Here is a 22786-nt window from a genome sequence, read left to right on the forward strand (position 1 = left end):
CATTTTCTGATTTTGTTATTTGACATGCGAAAAATGTTTTCAGGTTAATTCATCTCTGATTTGTCTGTGTCTATTCTAATAATTCATCGGAATTCTTATCGTTTTATCGTTTCGTCTAAAATACGACCAAAACAGCGCACTTCTGCCACGCTATATCACGGGGAGGGGCACCCATAGGCACACCTGCCAGTTATGTAGACCTATCTAAGTGGATGTGAGCATATCATAAATTTGATCAATTTCTCTTCGAGGTATTTAGAAGCCGTACCCTCAATAAACATCGACCCTAAAGGTACTCTAAAAATATCCTGTTCAAATATCATTACTACCCAGGTTTAGAGCTGAAACGATATGATCATATCGTTTCAGCTAATATCCATCAAATATGTGTCTCGCAAAAAATATACATAGTTGTATATTCATGGAGATTTTTCTAGATAATTCACAAAATATAAAGTCACTTCTGTCTCATGCTGCTGAATTCTAGAACGTCAAAAGTACCAATTTCAATTTCACTGCACTCGCATATTGGTCGCCATTCATGTGCCATAGGCTGGGGTGTGAAAATTTTACGAATATACTACGTCGTCATAGCTTATCACGGAAAAGAAACGCTGCAATTGAAATTTGCCAAGGGTGAACCACGGGAGAAAGAGGGTGTAAATTACTTTTACACGCATTTCACAATGTATACTCATGCATACAAAGGTACCTTCGAAACTTCGAAATTTTCTAATCCAAAAATAGGCCTCCCGGAAAATCTGCACAATAAATAGGATAGGGAGAACGAGGCCACTGAGAATGCCAGCGTTCATAATAATTAAACAGAAGAGTTGCATTTATGAGGTTAAAAAAAAATTTCACCTCAATCCGACCGACTTCGGAATGAGTCCGATTAACGCGCGCGCTCGGAATGCGTCCGATTTTGTGTTTACTAGATTGCGTAGTGGAGTCACGGATGGCACGGGAAGAGGGGGGGAGTGTTTGCTCGTCTCCATGCCGGGAACAGCGTTCCAATTCAACCGAAATCTCGCCTTCTTCCGTCGTTTACGTCGGCGCTCTCTAGCCACCATCTTGACACATTTCGTCCGCGTTGCCGTGCCCGGATTCATCTCATCATTCTCACTCTCTAGAAATCACAGTCACATTCTTAACACCTCTTCATTGAGACCACCAGGTCTTTTCTTTCATTCAACACAACTTCGCACCATGTATGCGTAATACATGATATTAATTAAATTGCCTAGATGTATAAAACTTATATCATGATGTGAGCACGCCAATTATGCATATTTAATTAATTGCAATGACCGTATACGAAGGAAAAGATGTAATCTTGTGGATAAAAACTTAGGAAATCCGGTCATGAGTGCCCTCGTAACCCATGGAAGAAAATCCGCGAAGAGAAAAAGGGCGTAAACGATGAAAGTCTTCAAGCTAATGGCAGGAGGGACATAACATGCACTTTACTATTACGGGAAAGTATGAAATACCACCGTGTAAATACTGGTTGGTATCGGTTTCTGATAATCGCAGCAAAGAAATAAATGTGTCATTATGAATGAGACGAACCGTTTGCTTTATATTCAGGATTTGGAAAAAATCGTAGGTGGGAAGTCTGATGGAAATCGAGTTCTTATTAAATAACCTGAACCAAAATTCATCAACCTTTGTGTGATTCTTTTAATCTGAGTCCTCCTTCCTTCCCTTGTCTCACCCTCCATACCCAGCCGCAAGGAAGCTCAGAAAAGAGCCAAGATACAGCCAAATACCACGCCGCAGCTGTCAATTACAAACGAGTCTGAGTGTAAACGATTTCCCGGAACTGCACAATTCAACGTCGACAACGCGATCAAACATGAACTAGTATTAACGCTCTCAGTACACGTGGAATAAAGCTTTAGATCCAATTGGAGCCACGCGATTTTAAACTTCTCTGACTCAATGATAGATACATCCCTATAACGAAAAAAATACCCGAAATATTCTCTCGAGAACTCCAAATGAATACCACCCCTCATGTGTGATCAAGAGAACCAAACGCAACTTCAAGTGATCTTTTGCAGTGGAGTTTTTGGCGGCGCGTGAATGTGTGGGCAAAGCTCTTTCCGAGATATTAATTGGTCAATGTGGGTTTCGTGCTAACAAAGGATATGATATCGGAATCGGACATTAGGTGGTATTACATGATGATACGACAGAATGGTTGGAAACATGCTGCTCAAAGACCACTTGTGTCAGTGTGTGAGCCATGTAAGATGGATTTCAGGACGAAAGTAATGCGAGGGGGACAGGCCCAAGCGCAAAGACGGGTAACTTCAAAAATTTGGAATGTTTCAGAATCCGAGCAAACGCCAGACGGGTCCCATCAAGTGTATCACTTGACGCAAAATGCATATGGAGAGTGAAAGTTATACTTTCCGCACTGTGAAGAATCAAAACGGTGGAGCGTGCGACGCATTCGTTTCTGCTCCGCGGCAGTCGAGAGACCTGGTCAAATATCTGCCCACAGCGACGGCTTCCATGCACTCGCGCGCGAAGCACCGCGGCGACCCGACGAGCTGGTGCTTCTTCATTCCCCCCTTCATCCCACATCCCCCCCCGCCGCCCCACTCGTCCATTCCCCGTCCGTCATCCCACCCGGCTCGCTCCCCCCCAACCCCGCCCCGCCCACACTCCCCCCGGGACGTGCACCAGAGAAATGCGTGCATCGTTCGACTCAAATTCGTGCGCGGGCCGAGATTCCCATCACTGAATCGGCATCTGGTGAAAGGATAAACCCACCCTCGTTCCTAAATCACTGAATCTTCTCTTTGAATTCAGCGCAATATATTGCAAAACGTGAGCTTAAGCTTCACGATTCTCGTATGCACGAGGACTCCTAAATGAAGAGTGGCCATTAACTTTTATTCACATAATTTATTGTGCAAATTTTAGTTGTATGTTAATTTGTTAGCTTTGTGCGTGATTCATATAATGGCATTACATTGATTTTGACTCCTGTATTGCGTCATCTGCATCCGCTGCAATTTGAGACATGTTCAGTTCTCATACTGTAACGCTGTACGTTATACGTTACGCAGTCCTAAGATATCGCTCTCGCCTGGACAAATTGCCATCAAATAATGCTGCTAATAGTGCCTGTTCTTCCCCATTCCACCGCTCTAAGATGGTTTAACATGTTTACTTGAGGGAAACAATCAATTTAAATTGATAAATAAATTTTAAATTGAGAGCCGTATTGTAAAACTTAACGAACAATTGATTAATTATATTTAATGTCACTCATTTAGTCAAAATCTCCACAAGAAATTCGGTCAATCATTTCCGCCGAAACTTTTATGTGGACTTTTATTGATAAGAAAATAATAATTATAAAAGTGAAAATTTTGGGATTTCTCGAGCTTAAGAAAACACGAATCAGTAATGGCCTTGATTTGAGACAGCTAATTAAAACGGGAATCCGTTGGGTAGGCCAAAGACGGACGGTCAGCTAATATTTTTTACACATGAAAAGTCCAGGGAGTTCATTCCCCTTTCAGCCAGCAGTAATGGTTTCACTTGTCAGGGTTTTGGTTCAGTTTAGGTGGGCAAGTCACTGACGACGTAGACAAACATCAGTATTTCGGTCATCCGGGGACCAATGAATCGAAAATGGATCGAAGTGAGGTCACCTCCAAAGGCACATGTGTCTAAACAAAACTCTAAATTAACTTAGGTAATATCGATTATAACTCGTGAATAAAAAAAACTCTTCGGAGTTAAAGCCACTTGCATTCAATTGCCCTCAATTACCTCACTGATGGCCAAATCATTTGACCGAAATACTAGAATTTTAATATCCCATTTGGTATAATCCATGAATTAAATGGTTCTTTTCTTTTCACATCTTACTGGTATGATCTGTAGACTAAAGAAATATATTTTTCCTTTAATATATCTATTTATTTTAATGAAACAACCAATAATGCCACCATGAAAATTTCAAAATACATAGGCGAGAGACAGGTTGACGTTGAGAACAACTCATTATTATCATCTCCTATTTCCTTTTGATAATTTTTATGCTTTTCACGGTCCGTGTCTGAGTAAACCACTTGAATTCTCCACTCCACTCCATTGTACACCGGTGATTTCTTGCGCAGGTAATTAGCAAGCATTTGTGTGTCCGTTGTATCTGAAAGATATATTTTTTAACGTATAAATCCACAGTTACATGTAGAAATATATATTATTATTGTTTATTTTGCATGAAATTACATAACATTGATATGATTGAAATTATCTTTAAAGATGCGAATTTGTGTCGCACAGAAACCCCAGTTCCCCAGTAATTTCTTGCCTCGAACCTCTAATGCTCTCTTTTCCCTCTAATTTGGAGCCATAGGCTTGGGAATAAAGTAAAACAATAGGAATCCAAAGATGAAAATTGGAAAAAATAATTGCCTCGTAAGAACGAATATGAGTTATTGTACTTCAATGCTTCCCTCTCGTCAAAACAATACGATATTTTACAATATCCCAATCAGTTATTATTCTTTCATCGGAAACCATGAGTTCATTGACACAATGATCCAACCCAGTAAAACCATGCATAATACGCTATTTAGGTTTGAATATATGTCGAACAATAATGGTCCGTTTCAGTTAAAATTATATCTCCCTCATTTTGAAAAAAAAAACTTTTCTCTGGCGAAAAAATTTAATCTATTTATCTTGGACTTATTGAAAAAATCCTCTTTCTCGCGTTTTATTTCTGTTTTAATTTAAAATACATGTTTTTTCAACTCAATCGGAATGTGCGCCATGAAATTTATTTCACATATCAAAAGGTATACTTTTGTATTTTATTTCCGAGATAATTTTTTGGACTGTGTCGATTCTCTCTTAAGTTCACATTTCATGTGCTCCCATGAAATAAGACAACAACTAATGGGTAGAATAACTATCGTGTCAACAAAGTTGCACATGCGCATTCCACAATCATGCAGTTTTCCGTGTGGTATTTCAGCTCCCTTACCTGTCCACCATGAACGGATTAGGCCTCATTATGACAAGGTTTTAGTCATTCATATTTCCGTATCCACTAATGGACTAGTCTGGCATTCCACGAAGAGTGTGTCAAAGAATGCACCGAAAACGGGGCGGCCCAGACGGCTCCCAAATGAGGAGCAAGACAGTACGGAATATGTTTCATTCGCTTGGGGAATGTGATTCCTCCGCGGCGTTTCGATGATTCGTCGGGACATTGATAAGGGCGCGACCCCTCTCTCGTGCCACCGTTTGACACTGCACATAAAGGACAGGCCTCTTTCGTGAACTGCTTGGATATCAAGGGAAGCGTCAGATGATGTCTGGATACTCCCCTCTCGGAGATTCCGTCGAATGTCATAGCGACCAGGACTCCTCTCACAAGGAGTGGAATTGAGAATACGAAAGCCCAAAGATTCCCGAGCTTAAAATCCAAATGGCGATAGTTTCATTTTTATTTTAATTCTTCGGTAATATACATCCTCCCTGCTTTCTTAAATGTGCAGAGTAAAAAGCTTATCATTGGTTCAATGAATAAAATCGCCTCAAATGTAAATGCTCTTTTCATTTCGCGGCATTGATAGACGCGAAACACAGTTTGAACTGTTTATCACTTAAAGAGGATAAGTATATTCGGATCATGAATACTCGTGACGCAAGGAAATTAGAGTTATCCCTAAGCTGAAGTTGATACATATTAAGTGCTGCTGTAATTTCGACGCAAATAATTTTACTGACTCTTATTTATGGATAGTCGAGAAAAAGTTTTATAATGGATCATAATTGTCAAATAACTCACCGAGAGCTTTGGAGGATATAATATTATTTTGAATAACGCGGTATCCATCACCTCCTTCGCTCAAAAAAATTGGCATCAAGACAAAGTATGCTTCAGTATCGTTGAGATCATTGAGTAACGGAGTCCTGCAGGTTGAACAGCGCACTTTAACCTCCATTGTACGATTTCCGATGGGCTCGCTCATGTTATAACGTACATATAGCCCTGAAATTAAAAAAATACAAAAGAGTATCGATTAATCATATTTATATTATTGGAGCTAAGGTATTAAAGGTTGAAATAGGACAAATGAGTTATTTTAAAACTCCCAATTCCTAAAAATGGGTCATTCGACGCCAATTCAACGAACAATCTTGCAGCTATGAAATAGTTTTGTGAATAAACAACTTTGTACACTTCATAAGCAGTTGAAAATATTGCCAATTTTTTTCTGCATAGCCCAAAATTATCCAATCTAACTCCATTATTATGCATTGTAAAATTAATTAAAAATATTTTTGACATATAAAAGCATTGTATATATATAACAAAAACATTTTCATCAAATTGTATTTCAATGGTTTAAATAATAGTAAGTTGTTTTAAATGCAATTTCTCAATGAATCGATCTTGAATTTTTCTCTAACAATTCCAATGATGCATCAACTCCTTGTTAAGTAAAATAATTAAATATTATCACAGATACATGTTTTTGTCAAAAATGAAAACAGATTGATTTTCAGTTTGCATGCTTGATGCATATCACCAAGCAACCCTACCTTCTGCCATGTACTCTGAAGAGATATAGTGATCATGAACGTAAATATTTGTTTCTTGTTTTGCTTTTTGGCGTGATTCTTAAAACAAGTTTACTTTCAGATGCAGTGGAACTATTGATGAATCTAAACTGCTAACTTGAGATTAGGCTAGCAGGCCAACCTAAGTCGTAACATTCTTCCATTTTTATTTTCACCAATGACTAAAGTTATATTTCATTGATAAATAGCATAGAGAGAATATTGTAGAAAACTTCAGCATCAATGCAAGGCTGAATTCGAACCCACAATCATAGTGCTAACATTTGGGTCTTCTGCCGACTGATGGCTGATTCCATCATAGATTGAAAATCCATCTATTCATGCATCCATAAATCTATCTGTCCATATATCCTGCCTATCCAAGTTAAGAAAAAATTAGAATCTATTCAAAATATAATATCACTTGCCCTTCCGAAGATTACGGCTTGCCCGTGATGGAAGGGCTTATGCATTCTGATGATCCCAAGAGCTGTGCTGGCAGAGACAAAGATGGTTGGTGACCCATGCCGGGTAGGTAGAAGAAAAGATAGACAACCCAGTGATGAGTGTCTAGCATGCAGACTATGACTCCATTTTTTATTTTCCTCAAAAAATGCACATCTTATATTTCAGAATGTTAAAGATAAAGGTTTAATGAATTTGAAATTATAAAGAAAAATTCAAGAGTGAGTTTGTTGTCTCGGGCGTAACTTTGTGGAATTTGCATAACATATTGAAATGTAATGAAATAATTGACTTTGTAATTCCACACACTTTATTTACTTTGTGACAAAAATCATTCATTTTGAAGAAAAAGGTCAAAGGCTTGATGCTTTGGAGCAGTTAGAAATTTTGAAATGTGTCCGTTGGAAAGATGATCTTGCCAACGAAATTTTGTATCCCTCCCACTCCCCACTCCTAGACCTACCACTCTTCTAAGTCAAAGATGTAATTCTCTTTTCTTCCCAGCAATATTGTAACCTTTTACTCCTCCAACCTCCCTCTCTGACCAACCCCCCCCCTCCTATGATCAGAAGGTATATATAGCCAACGTGCTTCTATGAGGACCACCTGATGATGACGTTCAGCGTCGAAACCTGGGTCGTGTTTTTAAATAAAGTGTGTGGAATTACAAAGTCAATTATTTCATTACATTTCAAGAGTGAGTATTTGAGACTCAAGAGAGTTTTTGAGTTCGTATTCACTGAATAATCTGATTTTATTGTGCCCTTGTATTTTAGGAGGTGGGTTGCAGTAGTTCAGGGGTAGAGTTTTGGACTACAGACCGGAAAACCCATGTTTGATTCCCGGGCAAGCCTCTCTGGGCACCCCCAACTCCACCCGAGCTGTGTGATTTTTTGGGTACCACATCTTCCTGGGAAGCCATAGCCAGCACAGGGAAAGGGAATGTGTGAACTACCCTGGTGTCTAAATTTCACATGCTGTTGGGCTTAGGACTGGGTGAACTCTACCGACACCTACCAAACTGACCTGTGTTGATTTCTGTGCTGATTACTGTGTTTATAGTTATGGCCTATATTTTAGAAAAGCTTTGATGATATAATATTAGATGGTATTAGATTATATTTGATAGATATAATCAATTTCTCTCTGCTGAATGTTATCTCATCTAATTCTAGAATTTCAATCTTATCCAATCTCATTGCCTTTTTTATCTTTTTTTTTTTTTTGAAAATATAACACGAAAATGCAGAAATTACCTGAAAACTGAAGAAATCCACCCCCTAAGCTGGATCCATAAGGATCGTGGAATGATGCACTAAACTCCAGCATCTCTCTGATATGCTTTCCTAGGAGTTGGGCTAGGATGACAGTATTTTCAAATGGAAGAACTGTATACACGTCTTCCATGGTTATGGCCCCTGAAAATAAAATAAATTAATGTATTAGCTAATCCTTTGCTCCTCTTACATTAAGTAATGAGTTGGGAATAATGCCACATTTTAGCCTGCCAAATCATCAATGAATATCATTCAATAGCAGAAGTTAGGCATATTGTAGGAATAATTGAAAGCTCCATTCTCCACAGATTTCATGTTTGAATCAAAAGTGGATGGAACCACTTCTTAACATTCTGGTTTGCTCCTATGGAATTGCAAGGTCAGCATGAATTTTCTGCACATCAGACCAATACAGTAAATTCTTTGTTGAGTACTAAAAAAAATACTGGTAAATAATAGATTGATGGTTAATCTTAATTTTCCTCGATTCTTGATTTTTGTGTTTTTTTAAGATTGAAAATACCTTATGAAATTTGCTTTCTTTAGCCAAATACTTGTTTGCTTTTATCAGTTGACATTTTAAACAAGATGCATGCTTTGCATATTTACCTCTAATGATAAATTTTCCTAACATCATATGGAATAACTAAGGCATTACTATTTGTCAAAGGTAACAACAACATTAAAAATAGCTTGAGCGGGCCAATTTGGATATTACCTAGTCTGGAAATTTATAAATGAATTTTTATGGTGAGGTGTTCAGTTCAAGTACCCAATATTTTCCATATAGGCATTAGCATAATAGAAATCTTTTCACAATTTTTATTTACATATTTTCCAGGAAGAATCTTTCATTTCCAGGAAATTAATGAGAGTAATTAATTGCTCTTCACATTTCATGCATTATTAGGATTCATTGTACTGTAAATTAAATATGGAATGCTTGCAATATTATAATTATAAAATGTGTTTAATAATTTCTGACCCCTTTACCTTGAGGCAAAGTCTCTAAAATGGTACTGCGTATTCCTCCCCCATGCTGAATTGAAATTGCACCATCACTCCACCCTTGACCAGCATAATTTTCAAAATTCTTTGGAAAAAGAGCATAACATACATTATAATTGCTTAAAAATTAATTTCTGCTAGTGAAGTAACAATATGTTGCCAAACAAATATGAGACAATTGGAAGAATATATGATTCGATACTTTGGTGTATCCATTCTTACAGCCAAAATTTAAATCTAATTGATATATAAGTAAAGTTAAACTTAACTTGAGCACATATTTCAAAGTAATATTTAATATATCATGAGTGCCATTTAGAATCAGGTACATAGTCATGGATGAATGACAATTTAGACTCTTTCAGCTCTCAGGCCTCGGACAATTTCCTAGATCTCAATTTCCACACCTCAATAATAATAAATAGTATTTTTCTAACAAAGAATTGAAATAGCAATATATACATGCATAGAAAAGATTTTTTTTCCCCAAAATCATATCCCAAACCACATGGTGCGTTCCAAAAGTAATGCAATTAAATTTCCTGCACCGCTACTATTGGTTGGAGTGGGATCAAATTACTTAGAGTTGGTTGGGGGAACGCTAAGTTTTGCCATAAAACTGGTCTCAGTGCTATTCAAACTATGTAAGTGGCAGGGCATTAATTATTGTAAACCTCTGCATGCCAACCGTGTCATGAAAAAATTGGAATCGACAATGGAGCAAAGTTACGTGATTAAGTTTTGTGCTAAACTGAAAAAATCTCTTGGGGAGACTAAAAAAATGATTCCTGAGGCTTATGGGGACTCAGGAATACTCTTACTCAGTAGTTTTGAGGTGGTTAAAGGCCTTTAAGGAGGACCGGGAACAGATTCACAACGAACAATGCTCTAGGCGACCGTCAACCAGCAAAACTGACAATAATGTGGCTCGTGTTCAACAATTGTTGGACCATTGATTGAGTATCAAGATGGTTGCCGATGAACTGAACTGGTCATCCACTGTTGTGTTTTGCATTGTTACAGAAGATTTAGATGTGAGGAAAGTGTGTGCCAAGCTCATGCTCAAGGTGTTGTCAGACGATTGAAAGACCAACCGAGCGGAAATTTCAAGTGAACGTTTGCAACGTATTGAAAATGAACCTGATTATCAGGACAATGTTATCACTGGTGATGAAACCTGGGTCTTTGAATATGACCCAGAAACAAAACGCCAAAGCTCTGAGCAGCACACCGATTAGACCCCCAAGCCCAAAAAGGCAAGAATGAGCAAATCAAAAGTGAAAACAATACTCATTTTCTTTTTCAACATTAAAGGAGTGGTCCATAAGTAGTTTGTTCCTCCAGGATAGACAGTTAATGCTGTCTACTACGTGGATGTGCTGGAAAGAGTCCGTAAAAGGGTCATTAGGACAAGAAAAGACATCTCCCCTACCTGGCAACTCCATCGCGACAACGAGCTAAGAGTCTGCGAGATTCTGGCCAAACACCTAGGGTCAACACTGCCCCTCCCCTACTACAGTCCTGACTTTACCCCCGCAGACTTCTTATTGTTCCCTCGGATTAAGGTAGCCCTGAAAGGAACCCATTTTTCATCCATAGAAGAGATCCAATCAGCCGTGACGAAGGTCTTGCGAGAGGTTACCGAAGATGCCTTCCAGGGCACGTACCAGTCATGGCAGAGTCGCTCGAAAAAGTGGGTGTAAGGGTCTAAGGCTAGTACTTTGAATAATTTTAAGTGTTTGTGCAAATCAGTTCAATAAATTACTTATATTAATAAATGCGTTACTTTCGGAACGCACCCTGTTCTTTCAAAGTATTTTTCCGAAAAATATTTTCAAGAGAAATCTGGTGGTCATTAGCTTAGGTCAGGTGATGTTCCTTCCACTTTTAAGTTTGGACATAATGGAACACTAATATGCAAAATGCTTTGAAGGAATACCCAAAAATAATAGGCAATAAGGATATACCGCCATCTTTGTTTGAATATAATTAATTAATATGTGGGGAGAAAACTATTGAAATTGCATCATATCAAAAATTGCCTTATCCTAAGTAAGATCTAGTATAGTTCTAAAATATGTTTAAAAAAGTAATAGGAACCCTTTAGTGTGCTTAAAAACGGCATATTCATATTATATCAATTTTAAAACCAGGAGTGAAAGTGTTTTACATTTCTTTTCATCACATGCAATAAATGTATTTACTATTCCTGATAATAATTGACTCCTCCGGGCACTTTCTAACCTCTTTGTATGTTATATCGTCCCTGCTTTTTATATTGGTCAATGGACTGCGTCCATGTTAAGAATCAGAGAGACTCATGTAACCCCTCTCTGCTGTCCATCTCGCCACTGGTTCCTAAGCACACCTCCCTTCATATCCAAAGAGTTTAATATTGCCAGCAACATGACCACCCTGTCATCTCTCGCACCCCTCACAGCTGCACCTCTTAAACTAAAAACATTAGAAGAATAAGCATAGGTATATATTTGGTTTCTGTAAGCATGAATGTGTCCTGTGTGAAAGGAATCTCATTGAATCATTCCCCTCGCCACATCCATCATCCACGGCCATGCCCAACAAACCCTCTTCCCCTTCTAGCACTCATCCTCTCCTAGAATTTTCCTCTCCCAGCACTCTTCCTCCTCTTACCCATGACCTTCCAATTCCTTCCACTCATTTTTCACCTCAATTCTTCTTCTCTGCTCTGGCCTACACCTCCTCTTTTCACCCCTTTCTTTATTCCTACTCTTCCTTCTGAAAAAGCGGTTTGTGAAGCCACTGAAAATTTATACATCTGTGAATTTTGCGTAAACTTTGTGCATAAAAAGAGATGTTTCAGTTGTGATATGGTAAAATATCATGATTAATTAAAAATTGACAATTTTCCACAAAATAGCCTATAAATAAATATTTTGTGGATAATTGCCAATTTTTAATGAATATCTTGTACATGTACATTTCTATCTGTACATACCAAGTTTTTGAAAGGCACTTTGCATTAAAATCCACATCCTTTCAATGAAAGATTAAACGATGCAATTGTGTTTATAAGCAAGTAAAGAATGCACAAATATTTGTGTATTATCCTTTAAAAATCCTGGGAAACTCTTGACTAAATGATAGGACTCAAAGTTTTTTGTCAGTAGATTAATAAGATATAATGTGAGTCCATCTTGTACTGCCTCATCGAGTCATTTATCTACATACCTAAGAAATGGTTGATTATATAAACAAAATGAATACCTATTCAATGTAATATGATACAATATTTTATTTACACTCAAAACTTACCATATATGGATTCTCTGCTAATTAACTATCCTGATTTGTATACTATCCAGCTTTTTCTTCCAATTCTATCCAAGTACTCAGTTGGTAGCTTCAAATTATTGAAATAAAATTACATAGGAAAATTGTTTACCAGCTGCAAATGCAGCAACAAGAATCATTGCATCTGTTACATGTGCTAAAAACATTGACTTAGTGAAAGAACTTTCAATGCCATCTGTACTTTATTGTAAGTGAATGTATGTGAAAACAAAAATTTCTATTGATTAAATTATTAAATGACTTGTTACTAACATAAAAAATTAAAGCATCTGCAATTAGGTTTCCTAAATTGCACTCCACATTGCGACATGATGCCTGAGATCCATCTAGGAGAACACGAGTTGATCCAATTGTTCCACCAGCAAAAGCTGCCACACTTGGGTACCAAAGTTCTAGTTCTTTTAACACCTCTTCATCTGTGGAAAAGTCGACAATTTGTTTAGGTAAAATCAGCTGCCGTGTTAAACCTAGAGCTCTTTTAATGGGTGAGGCGGAGAGAAATAGGCAAGACCTAAATTATGTATACAGTTCACACTTGAATAGCAGCCCAACTCTTTACCTTGTACCACTTGTGACCTTACATAAACTTTTGCTATGCGAAAAATATAGTTTAAGGCCCAAGTCATCATCATCCAGCTTTCAACTGAGGGCTCTCCAGTCATATGTAACATCCAAACAAATATGTTTCATACACTAGGTGTGTTTCATATATCCCGGTGAGTTCCAAAAGTAATGCAATTATTAAGTAATCTTTTGAGCAAATTTGTACAAAATTATTCAAAGTACTATTTTTGGACCTCTACAAATTTTTTTCTAGCAACTCTGCCATGACTGCTACATGCCCTGGAAGGCATCTTCGGGAACCTCTCGCAAGATCTTCGTCGCGGCTGACTGGATTTCGTCTGTTGACAAAAAACGGGTTCTTTTCAGGGCTGCTTTAATCCGAGAAAACAAAAAGAAGTCTGCTGGATGACGTCAGGAATATAGGGGGGGCAGCGTTTGAACCAGGTGTTTGGCCAGGAACACGTGGACTCACAGTAGTGGAATACGTAGTGGCAAGGCACATTGTCGTGATGGAGTTGCCCGGTAGCGGAAATGTCTTTTCTCTTCCTGATGACCCTTTTTCAGAGCCTTTCCAGCACATCCCCACATAGAAGGCAGCATTAACTGTTTGTCTTGAGGAACAAACTCCACATGGACCACACCTTTACTGTTGAAAAAGACAATGAGCATAGTTTTCACTTTTGATTTGCTCATTCTTGCCTTCTTGCCCAAGGGGGACTGGTCAGTGTGCCACTCAGAGTTTTTGTGTTTTGTTTCTGGGTCGTATTCAGAGACCCAGGTTTCATCACCAGTGATAACATTGTCCAAATACTCAGGTTCATTTTCAATACGTCACAAAAGTTCACTTGAAATTTCCAATCGGTTGGTCCTTCATGACACGGTCGGCGTGCAGAGGTTCACAGTAACTGACGTCCTGCCGCTTCCACAGTTTGAAGAGCACTAAGACTGGTTTGTGGTATAGCTTAGTGTTTCTTGACCTATTTCAAGTGGTTTGATCCCACTCCAACCAATAGGAGCGGCAAAGAAATTTCAATTGCATTACCTTTGGAACGTACCCTGTATTCTATGAAATATATTGGGGACTCGAATGACAAATGAACCTCTAAATAATGAATGAATGAATCATTTGGTCTGAGAGGTGCTGCCACCTGGGGATAGTTAGTGTTCAAACGTTAAGGGGAGTGATGATGAGGCAAGAGACGTGATCAGCTTAATCAGGTATCATCACACTTCCAGCACCTGTCGGATGATGCCATGGGTAAACCAAAGTGAAATAAGTGATAATGTAGGGATTTTAAAGCAAACAAATTGTTGTTTCTTTGAGTGTGCATCCTGGTATACTATTGAAGGCCCCTGACAGAGCAGGGGTGCGACAAGAAAACAAAGTCAGTGCTTCAGAAAACTAGTGTTTTCAGTGGCCAATTATTAGTCCTTTTTGGTCCATGCCATCATTAAAAAAATGCTGTAAGTGAAAGTTACATTAAATGAAGAAAAAACTCTTTAGTATTATTTTCAAAGGTTTCTCAAGGAAAGTATAATACTTTGATAAACATTATTATAAACAATCAAAAACTTTTGGTAGCTGACCAGAGAATTTTCGGCCCTTTTCTTAAAAGTTTAAGGCATTGATTTATATCAAGTTCCCTAATTGCCCAAACATACTATTGGTTCATATTAAATTCCATTTTATTTGAATTTTGATATTGTCATTGTTAATTAGACCAGGTTTAAAACATTAGGTTGTACATTGATATTAAACTTGAAAAGATCTACCAGGTAAGTGAAAACATGAAAATAAAATCACTCTTTGAGGAAAAGTGTCCTAAAAGCTTAAATTTTTAACTTCAATCGAAACTATTTACAGTCACCAACAAGTTCAAACATTGCTTGACAATAATATTCTTTTGATAGAATTGTGCATCTCAAACACTCTCTCTTTAATGTTTGTTTGATTCCAGTTTTACCTGTCAAATTAATTACATTATAATTCATCAAAATTATGATAAAATAGAATTTTAATCCCTTCAATTAGGGTTCTATGGGTAACTTACCTTCAGGAACTTCATTATTTAAAAGGATGGGGTTCCCCCCATACTGGACAAGTTCTCCTTCTTCATTAAAAGCCAAACTTAAATAGCCTAAATATTTTGTGTATGCATATGCTTGGACAACAGCAACTTTTCGTCCAGATTGCTGCACTACTATCTTAGGATACTTATCAACTGGTTTTTCAGAGTCAGGAGGTGTCCCTAAAAAATAATCATTTGTAAACTTGTTGGATTATCAGAAGTAAATTTAAACATATACTTAACTAATACATAGGCCTTTACTTCCTGGCAAAAGACCAATTCAGCCAAATTTTCAATGAAATAGTAAATTATTTATGAATAACCTCACATTACAATACACTTATAATTTAGGCAGATTATGGTAAATATTCACCGGCATTTGTCATCTGCACACAGTTTCCTTTCTTTAAAATAATAAATTTGATAAATATGAAATGCAACATGAATAAATGTTCCATCTAAGTATTATTCATATACATTGGTTATTACCATGCCTTTAGATTTTCTATGGTTTCAAGACACAAGCTGAATAAAAAATTGTGTATGCGGTTGGCAGCAAACTACATTTTTATTTTTTTAATTATATCATACAAGCTTCGGCTAAACTAAGCCAAGCAAAGAGTACCAACCAGGAGTTGTCTTGTATGATTCATAAAAATAGCTTTTCCTGTGTTTCATTCATTTGGTAAGATTATTAGTGCTTTCAGTATATTAGTACTAACTGCTATTGCCAGTAAGCTTCGAGAATTACCATACATTAGATGACCATAAACTCAGTAATCAGCATTCATCCCTGGTAGCCAGTGATATTTATACACCTGCCTGCCATACAATATCTGTAATACCGAATGATTATCTCCATACAATGGTCACTTATCATTCAGTTTCCTAAAATAGAGATCTGTATGATATCTGAACTCGTTGCTATTTGCTATGCTTACCATATTCAACTCAATTCTTACTGGCATTGGTCTCCAATAGCTCTCATCAAGCACCAGTAGAGTAAACCCTCACCAATCCAGACCCAGCTAATGTATGGTTCCCTCTTGAACAGGTTGCATCGATATGTCAAATATATTTCATGAATGTAATTATTTTTAATCTACACATTCTTCTCACCTGTATAAAGAAAGGTATTTGTGTGTCCACCAACAACAAGGTCAACATCGGGTACATGACGGGCAATTTCCAAATCCGTTCTGTATCCAGAATGACCAAGTGCAATTAATATCTTCACTCCTTTAGATTTCAGCTTGGCTGCCTCCAATGCCACACTCTCAACTTCAGGAAATAGCTTAACTTTCCCAAGCTGTGATATTTCCTACATAATTTTAAATTTGTTTCTTTTATTATGTATGTCCTTTCAATTTTTTATTTTGTACACAAAAAGTAATCATTTCACTGCCTGATCAAACAGTTATCAGTTAACATGCATTTACCATTTCAGTCATCAAAATTTTTTTTTCTATTCAATGCTAAAGTTAATTTGGTTAAAATAATCTCTCTTTTTCTCTCAAATAAAAATATATGATACCTTATTAATCTAGCAAAATATCTTGTTTAACTGCAATAAAAATGAGAATTGACACTTCAACCACAGTAGGCTGACTTTTTATTCATAAGCTTGTGTGAAAGAGTTATAAACATAACAGTTTCAGGTTTAACTTTGTGGAATTCCTTCATTACGAGGGTAAAAAGAAACTTAACATTTCCACCATAAAGATTTATTATGTCACAACCATGGTTTTGAAGCAGCGCATCATCATCGGGTGATGCACAGCATGTTGATGATGATTCGTAGCATCAAAACCATGGACGTGAAATAATAAATCTTTATGGTGGAAATGTTAAGTTTCTTTTTACCCTCATAATGAATCTTAGAAATGCATCTAGCTGGTCTCAGTAATCATATCCATAATGTACCAAGTGCTCTATGATATGCTACTTTGATGGTATAGTTTTATAAAACTGCCACAATTGGAGCACCTAAAGACAAGCTACTTATAACCTTAGACAGGGCTTCCCTTTTATCCTTTCCTTCATTTTTCATTTCAATTCTCACAAGTAAATGATTTTCAAAGGTGAAAAGCAATGAGTGGTGAAATGCATTTGGCAGAATTGTTGTAAAAATCATTGCTTCCGTTTCTACATGATTCTACACTTGAGTGTCTGCCCATCATCTTTAGCTTTTTGGTCAAATTGAAGACCTACGCTTATGAGGGCCATAGAGGAGTCATTCTTTGGTTAGACCATGGAACTTTGGTTAGATCTTTTGGAAAAATATGCTTGAATTTTATACAGCCATCATTCCAATGACTTCTGAAGCAAATTGAACCATGCTCAAAAATGAATGGAAAAGTGATCTTTATTTGAGGTGGTTTGCACTTCATTTTGTGTGTCTTAGGCTTTCCCCAACAACCCATAGAAGTAAAATACTGGCTTTTTTTTAAACTTAAGTGGTATATACAACTATTTTGTGTTTGGAAGAATGATAAAAAATAAGGAAGCATATACCTATGAAATTTATATTAGGATCACTCGTATTAATTTAAATCTATTATGTAACATCAAAAAAGAAGAGGACTACTAAATTTAGTTATCATTTTACACATGCACCTGGAATTTATTATCATTTATTGGTATTTTATAAATATCTCCCATGAGTTTTAAGTTTCCTTATTTCATTTGTTTAAGAATTTGTTGAAGTTTGGGCAAGGAAACATTAATAGTTTTGTGAATATCTCATGATATATAAAAAATGCATTAATTACATGCTCAAGATGTTGCATACATTCTCCCATGCAATTATTTTTCAGATTTTTCTTTGTTTTATTTCACATGCGAACATTCCCAATAATTCACATTAATTTGCAGAATAGAAAATTTGGATGCTCTTGCAAGAAAAGGAAAGACACTAGCACAACATGAGATTTCTTTCTGGCACACAATAAATAGCTTTATTTTTTATTCATGGACCATTCCATTTCATGAAAAAAATCAGTTTCTATAGGTAGCATGCTTCAGCCATGTTGCTCAGTTGAACATTTTATGATGCTTAGGTAGGTGCTCACAAGTTGATGTGCTTACACACCTATTCCTTTGACTCATGTCCCCTTCCTCAATTCATGTGCATAATGACTTTTTTAGCCTTTCAATATTGACCTTTACAATAATTGTGCCAGCAAGTTCCAAAATTCTGACATTTTTAATGTTTTCAATATGCCTCCTTGTATCTTGTATTATTAATGAAGAAGGGTCAAGAGAAAATTCGAGAATAAAAGCTGGATCAGCCCTGAAATCAGGGAAACAGCGCATATCCTTAAACAACTTCCAAGAGAAACAAAAATGGAAAACTGCTATAGCTTTAGCTCATTATTCTGTTCATAAGAAAGTCTACATTAAATCTTTAAATGAAACAAGAAGGAAATTTGATATAAGCGCAAAAGAAAACTCCAACCGTAATTTACCATTTCATTTCAGCATTGTAACCATTTGCCCCATTTTTTTATGTTCCAGAAATGGGCAATGGGGTATAAATAAAATAAGTGGCTGTGAACTGCACTTTAAAAGTTTTAAAATTTTGCTGTAAGCTTGTGTTTTTATTTTTTTTCTCATTTTCTCATGCAAAACAAAATGATGTTCGCATGGTTTTCAATATGGATGAGCATGACTGATGGAAGAAACTGACAACAAAAGTTTCTCATAACTTCTAAAATCTCCTCCAAATGCCAAGTTATGCAGGATCTAAATTCTTACATCATATACCTATAAAAAAAAGATCATACCATTGTCCACTTTTAAAGCAGAGCTATGGATTTACCTCAACACTCTAATTTGAACTTCTCATATTTGTTAAAGAATTCTTAGAGATTTGATTTCATGCCATTAGTGTATAATACAATACTGTTCTGGCATATTCTATACTTGATGTACCAAGTCCTGGCATCAATAAAATATTGTTATTACTTTTTTGGATCACATTGAGAATAAAATATAGCCATATGTATCTTTGAAAACTACCTGAGAGAAATTCAATTGAAAATTATTTTTCAAAACATGATGAAAAAATTCAGTAACTTTCATTGGAGTTCATTAGGCTACTTGGCAATTTTTCCTGTCGTTATATTTCTTTAATTACTTCACTGACATTCTCCCTCCCAGTTTGGAACATACTGAATGAGTTAATTTGTGGTAAAATTAGGTCCTTACTTTTGTGCTTGGTGTTAGGTAGCCAATCACTCCAATTTGAATACCACCAACATGCAGTATCACTGATGGCTTAACATATGGCTTTAATGTTGGCTCTTCACTTGCATCCATGTTCGCAACCACAACTGGCGTGCTTATGTTCTGGAGGAAAGGGACAAGGCCTCTCACTTCATCATCAAACTCATGATTACCTAAACACTGTTGAAGAAAGGTGTGAATCATATTATAGACATGCCAGTAAATGAAAAGAGTATTAAATTGTCATGCATATTCTTATATTTGTCCTTTTGAAAGGACTCGGGCATTGTGAAAGATGTCAGAATGAACTTTTAGGCAAGGAAATTTTTTCAAAAAGGACTTTTTTTAACTGGTAAAATGAGTACATAAAAATTAAATGTCATCATAATATTTTCAATTGGCAAATATAATTTTATTTAAATGCAATTTTTACTCTTTGCTCCTCTAGTTATTGGAAGGCTTCACAATAGTAGGAAGCATTAAGCAAATAAATTTGTTGTCTGATAATTCACAAATTTTATTTACCTCCTTACTCAAGGTCTCTTCACTAAAACCCTCTCCTGCATCTATGTCCAAAGCAATTACTCTTTTTATGTTCCTAATACTTTGAACAAAAATCATTCAAAACACTTCATAGATATGTGTTTGCTCAAATTAATTCCCTAAAATGTTAATGTGTAACTTAACCTTTGCGTTTCTATAAGACCTCATTACCCATATTTTACTATATATAACTATCAAATATTGTACATATGGTGAGCGATCTGTCTAATTTATTTTGTGCATTAGGTTAAATGAATTTCCTTTTTCTATATTTGATGAAGGAATCGCAATTAAATGACGACGTTATTGAATTTGCTTATGGAAAACAGGTTTTTTTTGCATTGGTTTATTTGTTTCGATAACCGAGGCCATAAATTGCTCCCAACAAAATGACATATTTTTATGAAATGATAAGTTTCCAGAAATGAATTTTAAATGAGGCCTGGAATGAAAAGCTAGCAGAAGCCTATATTTGCAGAATACTAGATATAATATCCTCCCCCTCAAACTTTATAATAGAATGAACGGTTGATAATTTTTATTGAGGAAATCAGCATCAAAGTTTCGTAAAATGATTTAATATGCATAACGTATACTGAAATATTAACCCCGAGTATCTTGTACAGAACAAAGGCAACACAGCATGCTGTTTCAAGAATATTTGATAATATTTGAAAAAAAGCTTGGATCTTGCGCAAAGCCATCGGAGAGATAAGAATGCAACCGGTTTATAATCTCAAACAGGTACACAGAGAAGTCGGAATCCCTGACTTGCTACGGAAACAAGTCTTCCGGCCGGCGCTAGTTACGCCCAATCAGTGAATTATCTGAGTCTATGGGATGGGGAGACCTGCAGGTTGCACTTGTATTCGAAACGAGAGTAAACATAAGTCGCCCGTATTATAAATTCATTGTGGATCGAGGATTAATATGCAAAAAGTACCCTTAATGCATGTTTCATTGGCCATTCAAAAATGTCTGATGTCTGTCTGTCATAGAGGTATCGTTTTTGACACCTCATGGTCCATGAAAATGCATCTCGACTGTATTACACGTCCGTGTTACAACCGCATCAACGATGAAAACGGGGTGTCTTCAGGACCGCGGTGTCGGATGGTGACCATTTTCTTACGAATGTCGAGTGGTAGAGGGAATTCCGGGGCAACATGTTCAGCGTGCCGAAGATGTGGGAACACTTGGGAGAGCGCTCGCGGGGAATCCATGACGCCTAATTACCTGAACGGCCTTTATTTCTTTAACGCAGCTGTCGAAAGCTTTGTAGACATAATAGACCTCTCACACCCTAAGAATACAACCCAACGCCGGTTGAAAAACTCCTTCAAGCCATTCGTCTGTGGCCTTTATAAAAATCATTTTCTCGGGTGAAATAGACTTGTGGCTTGTTCACGATGCATCGACGGGTCCTCAAAGGTACAGAATGTAAATAGTAGACTACGAGGGGGACTCACCATGGCGTCCAATTTCAGAAACTCGGTGAAGCGGGCGAGGATCGACCACTTGTGTGCGGTGTACCACACGGTCCCCTGGAACGTGTCGCCGGCATTGAGGAAGATCACATTATCCTTCGAGTTCTCCCTTATGTTCCTCACGGCGGTGACGAGCCGGGCAAATCCTCCGCAGCACTCCTTGTCGCGTGCCGCGCGACATTTCCCCCCGAATCGATCCGTTTGCTCGAGACGGGCATGCATGTCGTTCGTGTGCAGCACCAACAGTCTGAAAGTTCCCTCGGGATTTGCTGAAGAGGGAGCATTTGGCGCGGAAGCGGTCGCAAAAACCGCCAGCAGCAACCAGCGCAGTGTTCCCGGTTCCATGTTTCGCTCACGGCAAGGCGAAGCAGCATCACCGCGATGTATATCAATTTGCTTGAAGATCACTGCGGAGAGGAAGAAAAATACGACTTCACCCCCCTTGCGCTCTAGTGCCCACCGCACTCTCGGCTGCCGTCACTAAAATCATGAAAGTCTCTCCAATTGCCTCGTGGCAGATGAATTAATGCTCCGTAAGCACGTCGAGTTTGCAGGTCGCCTCCTGCGCACGCGCAGTTGGATGTCTCGATTTTCCTTATGTAAGGGAATGTGCTATTATTATCTCACCGGTAGGGTATAAGAGCTTTAGGGCTCGTAAAAACGTCAGTTGCCCCACGAAATATACGGCAAATGATTTTCAGAGGGAGCAGAAGGTTTAAGTGGCCTCAAAATTAAGCTTATCAGATGATGTGCTTACTTAATGATATACTGCTGGAAGTATATTTAAAATAGTTCGGGTGGAAAGGAAAAAAATAATAGTCTTGAAAAATAAACGGGATTCATTGGAATTTAATTGATGGTAATTAGAGGAATACTTCTTTCGGAAACAATGCCAAAGTTTGTTCAGCTATTAAATCTTGACTATGATCACCCCTGAGGCTTATAAGATGTGTCTGATTTTGTTTTCTTGAACGTAATTGTTCAGTTTGACCTCGTCCTTAAAAATTTTCCTTTCGGAAGAGATATATGCAAAAACAACATTTCACCAATATTAATTTTGATCCATTAATAAAATTATTTCGTAAATCTCGGAAGTTTTACTCAAGTTACCTTTTCTGCTTTTTATAATTTATATCCTAATTAAAAGGCGCTCGTGTCGCCGAAAATTGCCCGCCTCTTTTGATGGTCCTGATAACGTCATAAAGGA

At 37.2% G+C, this 22786-nt stretch overlaps 1 protein-coding gene across 1 annotated transcript; it reads right to left on the reverse strand.

Moving 5' to 3' along the window:
• Window positions 1-3944: 3944 nt before the first annotated feature.
• Window positions 3945-21924, reverse strand: LOC139685785 (protein 5NUC-like). The gene is made up of 9 exons (XM_071582902.1): window positions 21562-21924; window positions 19532-19729; window positions 16442-16643; window positions 15305-15502; window positions 12942-13105; window positions 9342-9441; window positions 8328-8489; window positions 5831-6034; window positions 3945-4177 (listed from the first exon to the last, which is right to left on the reverse strand). Exons 1-9 carry the CDS (start codon window positions 21922-21924, stop codon window positions 3945-3947), a joined length of 1824 nt encoding a protein of 607 aa, XP_071439003.1.
• Window positions 21925-22786: the final 862 nt, after the last annotated feature.

Source organism: Hetaerina americana, unplaced genomic scaffold, assembly GCF_022747635.1.
Source record: "Hetaerina americana unplaced genomic scaffold, ioHetAmer1.1.p SCAF_12, whole genome shotgun sequence".
Classification (NCBI taxonomy): Eukaryota; Metazoa; Arthropoda; class Insecta; order Odonata; family Calopterygidae; genus Hetaerina; species Hetaerina americana.